The 10,340-nt window shown below is 37.4% G+C and overlaps 1 protein-coding gene across 1 annotated transcript; it reads right to left on the bottom strand.

Moving 5' to 3' along the window:
* Positions 1–603: 603 nt before the first annotated feature.
* Positions 604–2,668, bottom strand: arl4ca (ADP-ribosylation factor-like 4Ca). Its single transcript, XM_065244627.2, has one exon. It carries the CDS (start codon positions 2,144–2,146, stop codon positions 1,568–1,570), a length of 579 nt encoding a protein of 192 aa, XP_065100699.1. The 5' UTR covers positions 2,147–2,668; the 3' UTR covers positions 604–1,567.
* Positions 2,669–10,340: the final 7,672 nt, after the last annotated feature.

Below are 10,340 nucleotides of genomic sequence, written 5' to 3'. Positions count from 1 at the left end.
AAAGGTATCTGCGTCGAAGGCCTGCGTCGGCCAATTCGACCAAATTTAAAAAAAGAAAGACAGGAAGAAAAAGAAACAAAAAGACAAATATTGTAGACACCGCCCCGGTGCAGCAGGAACTGTGTGCATGGTTCAGTGCCAACACTATCTCACGAAAATTCGTACATATTTTACGCGTTGGCTAATTCGTATTAATTCATACGACCACATTTGTAAGATTTTGTACGATTTACCTTGACCCCATTGGCTTTGCGGTTAAGGGTTTGGATTCGTTGATGTTTTTTTTTTTTTTTTTTGAGAATCGTACGTTTTTGCACGATTACCTTAGAATGAATTTATACGAATTAGCCAACTCATAAAATATGTACGAATTCTTGTGAGATCAGGCTGTCATTTCTCAGAAAGAGTTAAATGAATTGACAGACAATCGCAATCAAAACAAACAATGTTTGTACATATACGTATTCGTACATATTTTATGAGTTGGCTAATTCGTATTAATTCATACGACCACATTTGTAAGATTTTGTACGATTTGCCTTGACCCCTTTGGCGTTGCGGTTAAGGATTTGGTTTCGTTGTTATTTTTTTTTTTGAGAATCGTACGTTTTTGCACGATTAACTTCGTATTAATTTATACGAATTAGCCAACTCGTAAAATATGTACGAATTCTTGTGAGATCAGGCTGTCATTGCTCAGAAAGTGTTAAATGAATTGACAAACAATCGCAATCAAAACAAACATTGTTTGTACATATACGTATTCGTACATATTTTACGAGTTGGCTAATTCGTATTAATTAATACGACCACATTCGTTTTTGTACGATTATCCTTGACCCCTGTGGCGTTGGGGTTAAGGGTTTGGTTTCGGTTTTTTTTAATGAGAATCGTACGTTTTTGCATGATTAACTTCATATGAATTTGTACGAATTAGCCAACGCATAAAATATGTACGAATTCTCGTAAGAAATAATCGCAATCAAAACAAATATGTTTAAAGTTACGTACAGGTGCACATGGGGCGTAATCGTCAACGGCATTCAGTTTTTTAAGGAACGATTTTGTAACAAAAGTAATCTTCGCGTTTCTTCGAATTTCACAAGCTAGCGATTAAACTCAAAGACATATTTATGTTAATATCAAGCAGCAATATGGGTCCGGCCCATTTTCTCTTTTATTTCGATGCATTTTAAATTATTGACTAGTTATAGGTTCGTTTCTCTATTTTTTTGGTTCATTTTATACATAAGAATATTATTTAGCACTTCAGTTTTTTTAATCTTGGGTGACACTTTATAATAACGTATACTAATAATTCATTAATGGATTTATATTTATGCATTCGGCAGATTACAGTGCATTACAAGGTTTATATTTTTATCAGTATGTGCGCTCGATGGGTTCGAACCTCGATGGGTTACACAAACAGAATTACTAAAAAAAACCTTTAAATTAACGCATTTGTTATATAATATAAATGATTTGTTATTATTAATGGAGTTATCATAAAGTGCCACTCAATCTTGCACACCAAGTCTTTCATATCTTTCAAGTCCACCACTGTCTATCGTTTCTTCTTCTGTTTAAGGGATTTTCTTCTTTTCACGATCATCTCGTATAGTTTGTCCATGCCCTCGTTCAGACCTTCACCTATGATGGCACAGGCCGGCTGGACGTGATAAGTCGTGGACGGGCTTAGTTCATGGAGAGCCAGATGCTTCTCGATCTCGTTGACCGTCAGGGATTTGGGAAGGTCCTGCTTGTTGGCGATGACCAGCAGAGGCGTTCCTTGGTTCTCTGCGAATTTCGTGACCTTATGAAGTTCAGTCTTGGCCTCCTCCAGCCTGTCCACATCTACAGAGTCCACCACATATATGATACCATCCGTGCACCGGCTGTAGGACTTCCACAGGGGTCTTAACTTCTCCTGACCCCCCACGTCCCAAAAATGACAGCTGATTCCCTTGGCGGTCCCGTTGCTGAGCTTGATCTTCTCGGTGTTGAAGCCAATGGTGGGAACAGTGTTGACGAATTCATTGAACTTTAAGCGGTACAGTACTGTGGTTTTACCAGCCGAGTCCAACCCGAGCATGACAATGTGCAAGGACTGGAATGCGGCGATGTTGGAGAAGCTGTTCCCCATTTTATGACAAATACACAAGCAAACGATTAATCACATAGCAGCATTGCCTATATGGAAATGCAAAGGCTCTCCAATCATTTTAGGGTTCCAAGCTGCTGTTTTATTTGTAGTCAAGCGTCGAGATGTAAAGAAAAAGATCCATAAATCATGCAAGACGTTTAACGTGACACCTTAGTTTGTTTTGCATATCCTCATTCAACGCGTAAACCCGTAAACGCATCCTCCATCTCCATTGCGCATTAACCGAGACAGGTACGCGCGGTCGGGTTAAGAAGGGCGTTGGGTTTTCCTCGCGTGCTCACGGGATGGGATGTGCCGCAGAACTCCGTTTATCAGACCCGTGCGCTGCATCCACAAATACTCTGATCAGATCCGTGTAAATCCGAGTCGGAAGCGCAGGGGTTTCGTCCGTGGCGATGAAAACACGACGCTGATATCTGATGGAGGTTTCCCCGTGCAGCGCCGCGTCAGAACAGCAGCGCATTGACGCTCTGCCGCTGCTGGCCGTGCGTGTGCATGAGGAATACAAATGTGCGTGAACTCCACCCACAGCAGACACACACCAGGCACCAGTTCACAGTCAAAACACGATTTGCAACCCCACGACACGTGCAACGATGAGAAACAGATAAGGGGTTTGCATTTACGCAGCGTAATGGTGTTTGCTGTATTAACATTTTATTGTAATACCAGACCTTTCAACAATTTATTCTACAGATGCCCACATTAAAAACGTTATTATTTACTATAAATCCATACATGAAGAAATCCTGCAGTGTAGCCTACTTTAGTATTTAGTACAGTAACAATTTTAAGGTTTTAACAAACATGGTTTTCAAAAACCATAGCTAACCTTAGTTTAGTATGGTTTTGCTGGTAATCAATACACCAAAAAACATGGTTACAACACGTTTACCACAATAAAACCATGGTTTATATTCGTAAGGGTTTTGCCATTCCTACTGGCAAATCCAGCTAAGACCAGCATAAGCCGGTGACCAGGTTTTAGCTGGTGTAGCAAGCTGGTCTAGCTGTGTTTTGGTCACTTTTGGACTTAGCTGGTTGGGCTGGAAGACCAGCTACTGCCACCTTAAACCAGCTACAAGCTTATGCTGGTCTTAGCTGGATTTTTCATTAGGGATAGTAAATACTGAATTACACTGCAGTGTATAAGTTAATAACTTAATCTATTATGAGCTATCAAACATATTTAGCTATCAAGCACAAACGTATGAAAAATATGACACTTTATGTATACACTTCATTGTACCAAAAGCTGTTACTTATTGAATAAAGAAGTTGACTATAATGGGGAAATTAGAATTTTCGTGTCTCTGCTGACATCTAGTGTAAACTATACGAATAACAGATTTTTGACAAATAAATATTGCGATAATTGCTACTGTAAAGTTGCTAACAACAGCCAACAACCTTTAAACAATTACACTGCAAAAATGACTTTCTTACTTAGTATTTTTGTCTTGTTTTCAGTACAAATATCTTAAAACTCTTAAATTTAGATGCTTTTTCTTGATGAGCAAAATTACCTAAAAATATTCTAGTTTTTAGACAAAAAATATCAAATTTAAGTGAATTTGTGCTTAAAACAAGCAATAAAATCTGCCAATGGGGAAAGATTTTTTTCTTGAATTAACTGTTTAAGAAAAAAAAACTTATTTCAAGATTTTTTACTTACCCCATTGGCAGATTTTTTGCTTGTTTTATGCACAAATATTATATTTTTGTCTAAAAACCCTTGCCTATATATATATATATATATATTTACATATACATACACATAACATCTAGGGCTGGGTATTGGCACAGGCCTCATGATACAATACATATCACGATTTGAATATACTGTATATCTCTATATAAACAGTATACACACTGCAAAAAATGACTTTTTTACATAGTATTTTTGTCTTGTTTTTAGTAAAAATATCAAAAAATTCTTAAATTAAGATTAATTAGCAAAATGACCTAGGACATTGTCTAGTTTTTAGAAAAAAATATATAAACCTTTAGTAAATTAGTCCTGAAAACAAGCAAAAAAAATCTGCCAATGGAATAAGAACAATATTCTTGAAATAAGTTTAACTTTTTTCATAACACTTAATTCAAGAAAATGTTTCTTATTCCATCTTAATTTAAGATTTTTTTAGATATTTCTACTGAAAAGACAAAAATAATAAGTAAGAAAGTCATTTTTTGCAGTGTATATATGTAATCAGGTGTGTTTAACTGATATCTATTGTAATATTGTCCCATATCTGTCTCATTACTATCACATGTTAATAAACAATGTTGCATCACTTAAGATTTCTGAAATATTTCACCTGTGCACTTGTGAATAGGTGTGATAAAAATATTTTAAAATCTCTGATTAAAGTCACACTCATATTTATAAAAAAGTAATACACTGTAAAAAAATGATGTAATCAATAAGTCATGACAGCATGTTTTACATTACTGGTATTCATCAAAATAAATTAAGCAATTTTTACTTTTTGTAAGTTACAGCAACTCACTAGTGAAGATTTAAAATAGTAATTTACAATTATTTAAATTACTTTAATTTAAGTTATATTAAACAAAATGAAACTTTAAATGCAACAAAAATGTTTTATACATACTTTAAATTTAAGCAAATATTCATATTTTAAGAAGGTGGATGAGAATACATATCACAGTAATAGACGGATAACAGTAAGTGTAATATCACCATTCTGCCGCCAGATGTCAGGATTGGGAAATCTAAAAATTAACTAAACTTCCCAAGTGTCAGTAGTACACCTTGTTAGTACATGTTGATTTTTTTAAAAGTTAGAATGTAATTTAAAGGATTTTTTAAGTATGTTAAAATGAAACGCTAAATAATAGGTGTTAAAAATACAATGGCAAATATATACAATCTAAAAATGGCTGGGTTATTTTTGACCCACAATGGGTAAATATTGGACAGAACACACCACTGGGTTCAAATTGACCCAGTGGTGGGGTTGTTTTAACCCAACTGCTGGGTGTTATTATACCCCATGGGTGCATAACAGCAACCCAACATTGGGTTATTTTTGACCCACCATGGGGTAATTTTTAACCCAGCATGTTTTCTGTCCAATATTTACCCTTTATGGGTCAAAAATAACCCAGCCATTTTTAGACTATTAATGTTACAATCTACCTTAAACAATTTCATTTAGTATTCAATGCGTTTGTTCATAAGGGGTTCTATGGGCTTGATTTTTCACTTCAGCTTGCTAACCAAATCTGACCAGAAAATGTTTGTGTGCGTTCCAAAGATGTCAATACCAAAAAAAGGCATGGATTTGTAGTTCCTGCCATTCTGACTTTATTTCAAGAGGAAGGAAAGGGCTCGGTAAAGAGTGTGTGGGTTTATTCGAGCCAAACAATTCAATCCTGATCAAAGACCCCTTCAAATAGACCGAACAAAAGATTACACGACCACAACAGGCGGCACAATAAATATCTTCTTGCATAACGGCTCTGCTTCTGAACCTAGAAAACGTCTACCTAGATGTTTCATAGCATCATAGGCCACTCCATTAGATTTGCTGCGTACTAAGACACCTTCAGGCAAGGGAAAAATCTAAACATTTACCGTTTTATGTAAAATATAAAATACTTTATTCAAAATATAATTCCTAAAAGAGATAAACCTATTAAAAATTATTATCAAGATAGGAAATGAGGTAAGAGGATATAGGGACCTTAAATGCCTCATGCTGTCCCTTTTCACAAATGCACTGAAATGGGTTGATGTGCTTTAGCCTTTCCTGTCCATTTAGACAGCAGCTCTGAAAGCTAACAGCGGGAGAGAGAGACCTGGAGGACAAACATTACACACGCATACACCTTTTACTGCTTTTATGTCTCGCACATCACACAAACAAGTCAACATTTCTAAAGCACATTTAAATACAACCCAAGTTGACAAAAAAAGTGCATTACAATACCCGAGTTATACACCCTTATATATATTAAACACACATATTAATACACAAAACACATCCACTTTACTGCATCATTTCTTTTTTTTTCAATCTAATATAGGAAGGAAGGTGCTGACCGTAAAGACACAATCTCCTTCGGATTTCAACCGTGACTTGCGGACACTGAGTATCTTAAAGGTCTAATAGAACAATAATGCAGAAGGCCAGCAACTAAAGACCATGCAAACCTTTAAAACCTTTTATTGAACTATTATTTGTAAACAATGTTTTCGTAAATAAACTGAATAAATATTACATTTTCAATTCTCGCCACTACAAACTTGCCGACCCACCTACCCTAAATTTCCACTATAGTCACACTATGGGCTTTATCTTACACCCGGCGCAATGTTTGGCCCTGTCCCAAATTGCACACTTCATGTGGACTTTCAGTCTTGTGGCCTTAAATTGCGTGTGCTCGCTTAGTCAATGAGTCCATAGGGTGTCCCATCCATAGATATGTAAATAATAAAGGCTAGATGTGATACGGCAGAGTCTCTAACGTCGGCCATCTTACCACAGGGTGCTCGCTCACTCGTAGCATTGAGTTTTAATGATGCATGTACTTTTAAATGACCATAACTTGCTTTATTTTCTACCGATTTTCAAATTGTTTGGTTTCTTACAAACGTTATTAATGTGGCTATAATTCTGGATGCTTCAACATGTTTCATGGAAAAAAATTTTTTTGTATAAGTATGCTAAAGTGCTAAGTATGCAGTGTCATAGGTACATCTTTGACGCTTCTAACAAACCAAACCATATAAAAATCGGTAGAACATTAAGCAAGTTATGGTCATTTAAAAGAACATGCACCATTAAAACACAATGCTATGAGTGAGCGAGCACCCTGTGGTAAGATGGCCGCCAAATGCGAATGTTCCACTCAATTGGCTAGCAGCGCGGGCGAGACATCTAGCCTTTATTATACATATCTATGGTCCCATCTGTAATTTTCTCGACCTTGCGAAAGAGCAATCAGACCAATCAGACGACTCCGGTGCGCCCTCTTGGAGTCGCGTTAAGGGCGGTTCACATTTCGCATCTAAAACCAAGCAGAAAACTCGACCGTAGGTTGGTTGTCACATGACCTGCGGTGCGCTTGCGGCATTCTGAAAAGATGTTTTTAACTTGACACGCCAGGAAAAACGAGCGCGTTGCATCCATTATGAGCACGCATACCGCGTGCCTACATTTGAAATAACAAACTTAAGCGCGCAACAGATGCGAAATGTGAATCACCCCTTAAGGGTCCCTAAAGTCTGCACTACATGTTCAATGTGTGAACTCTGAGGAGGTCCACAAGTCCAGAGTGTGCCATTTGGGACAGGGCCTTTCTTGCTAGTTTCAGCCCGATGCAGTTATCATTTTTAACGTCCGACGCCACAATTTTTAAATAACAAATGCACGTGCGCCCACTAGCGTATGTTGCAAGCGCAACTGGCTTTTAGAGCAAATGAGCAATTCGACTCGTTTGGTTTATTGCACATTATGCCCAAAACACACTATGCGGCAAAAATATTATTTCTTTGGACAAAAATATGTTTTAAATATATGTTTAATACATTGAGTAGAAAGTAAAGCTTAAAGGGATACTCAACTTTTTTTGAAAATATGCTTATTTTCCAGCTCCTCAAGAGTTAAACATTTGATTTTTACCGTTTTGGAATCCATTCACCTGATCTCCGGGTCTGGCGCTACCAGTTTTAGCATAGCTTAGCATAATCCATTGAATCTGATTAGACCATTAGCATCGCGCAAAAAAGCTAACTAAAGAGTTTTGATATTTTTCTTATTTAAAACATGACTCTTCTGTAGTTCATCGTGTACTAAGGCCGATGGAAAATTAAAAGTTGTGATTTTCTAGGCAGATTATGGCTAGGAACTAGACTCTCATTCTGGCGTAATAATCAAGGACTTTGCTGATGTACCATGGCTGCAGCAGGCGTAGTGATATTAAGCACTGCCCGAAAATAGTCCTCTGCTATTGAAAGTAACCAAGCAAGGGGACTATTTTTGGGCAGTGAGTAATAGATAGTCTGACTGAAATAACTGCCAGGAGGTTTTGCAAAGATGGCCACCTAGTGGCGCGACTTCCCTAAAGGGACTTTGCTTCAAATCCGAATTGTCGCATTAGCCTTGGCGACTCAAATACGTACCTTCTTTCCAAATAAATAGCACTGTTGCATGCAGTGAGGCAACAAAGGGATTTGGATCTTAAACCGCTTCAGGCTGTGAATATTTAAGAGGTTTACAGACACCTACGGGACGTAATCCGTGCGGTTAAACTAACTTCAACTGCTCTTGAACGTCTAATATTCTTCACTCACTGCGGAGACGGGGACTTCTGGGAATTTCTTTGAAGTCCTCCGAAAACAGACCTATTATTTTAACACCTTCCTAAAATACGTTCCATGACTTTTACTCTCATAAACATAAATTAGCCTCTTAAATTCAAGTGATCTGATGCCGTTGCAATATCTGGCTGTTTCATAGTTAAAGGAACAGGTAGATGAGGGGTCGCATTAAAATTCCAAGTGGATGCGTATCCGAGCAACAGGGTTGAACGGGACATGATGCTAATTGGTTTCTCTCTGTGAGAAACACTCATTCGGTGTGAGTGTTGTTGTTGTGTGGTAAGATCAACCGCAGGACAACCAGCGTACATAGATCACATCTGTGATCGCAAATTAGACGCAAATTAGACCTTGGTAGTTTCGTAATTGTTTTTCAAAGACGGCAATGAATGTCGCATACCCAGCAGGCGTTTAAACACTTAAAAAAGACATCTAATAGCCATCCAAACATAGCCCTAGACGTCTAAGCAACAGGGTAAACTTTGGGCAGTAATTTAATAGAAAATAGAAATAAATAAATGAAACTCCTTGTAATCACTGTTGACTTTGCAAAAGGTAAAAAAAAGCCAAAATAAACTTGAACAAGTGGGTTACTCATAGCCGAACTATATCAGGTCTATAGTTAATGGATTAGTCCATTTTCTTTAAAAAAATCCAGAAATGTCTTACTTTGTTCAGTCGAGAAGAAATTATGATTTTTGAGAAAAAAACATTCCAGGATTTTTCTCATTTCAATGGACTTTAATGGCCCCAACCACTTAAAAGTTTTATTGCAGGTCAAAATTGCAGTTTCAAAGTCCTCTAAACGATCTCAAACGAGGCATAAGGGTTAAATCTAGCGAAACGATTGTCATTTTTGGCAAGAAAATGAAAAAATATGCACTTTTAAACCACAACTTCCCGTCTTCCTCCGGTGCTGTGATGCGCCAGTGCGACTTCACGTAATACATCATCACGTCAAGAGGTCACGAATGACGTATCGAAACTACACCGCAGTGTTTACAAGTGTGGAGAAAGAGGACCGTTCCGACATTGTTGTATGTCGAATGATACTAATTAATGTCTTTGTGTCAGTTTATTGTTTAAAATATTCCGCAAATGTGCGTTTCATATATTTAACACGTGACCTTTCAACGTCATTATGCAATTACAGGAGATTGCGCCGACGCGTCACATGACTGGAGGAAGACGAGAAGTTGTGGTTTAAAAGTGCATATTTTTTATTTTTTGGCCAAAAATGACAATTGTTTCGCTAGATAGGCCCTTATGCCTCGTTTGGGATTGTTTAGAGTCCTTTGAAGCTGTGTTGAAACTGCAATTTTAAACTGCATTAAAACTGTTAAGTGTTGGGGTCCATTAAAGTCCATTAAAATGAGAAAAATCCTGGAACGTTTTCTTCAAAAAACATAATTTCTTCTCGACTGAACAAAGAAAGACATCAACAGTTTGGATGACATGGTGGTGAGTCCATTATCTGGATTTTTTTTTAAGAAAATGGACTTATCCTTTAAAGGTGCAGTGTGAACATTTTAGCATCATCTAGTGGTGAGGTTGCGAATTGCAACCAATGGCTTAGTCCACTGCTCACCCCTCGCTTTTGAAACACATAGAGAAGCTACGGTAGCCGCCACCGGACAAACATGTCATCATCTGAGACAACTTAGTAAAAAAATTGTCCGCTAAGGGCTTCTGTAGAAAAATGGCGGCACAAAATGGCGACTTCCATGTAAGGGGACCCTCGGTGGATGTAGATAAAAAGGTCTCGTTCTAAGGTAATAAACACATAACGGTTCATTATGAAAGGTCTTTATACACCACTAA

The sequence above is a fragment of the Paramisgurnus dabryanus genome, chromosome 24, assembly GCF_030506205.2.
Source record: "Paramisgurnus dabryanus chromosome 24, PD_genome_1.1, whole genome shotgun sequence".
In the NCBI taxonomy this organism is placed as follows: domain Eukaryota; kingdom Metazoa; phylum Chordata; class Actinopteri; order Cypriniformes; family Cobitidae; genus Paramisgurnus; species Paramisgurnus dabryanus.
The sequence above is the reverse complement of the archived record's forward strand: the minus strand, read 5'-3'. Positions and strand labels throughout refer to the sequence as shown.

What these genes read in the sequence shown, in the direction of transcription:
- arl4ca (XM_065244627.2), bottom strand. Translation starts at nt 2,146, where the DNA reads ATGGGGAACAGCTTCTCCAACATCGCCGCATTCCAGTCCTTGCACATT.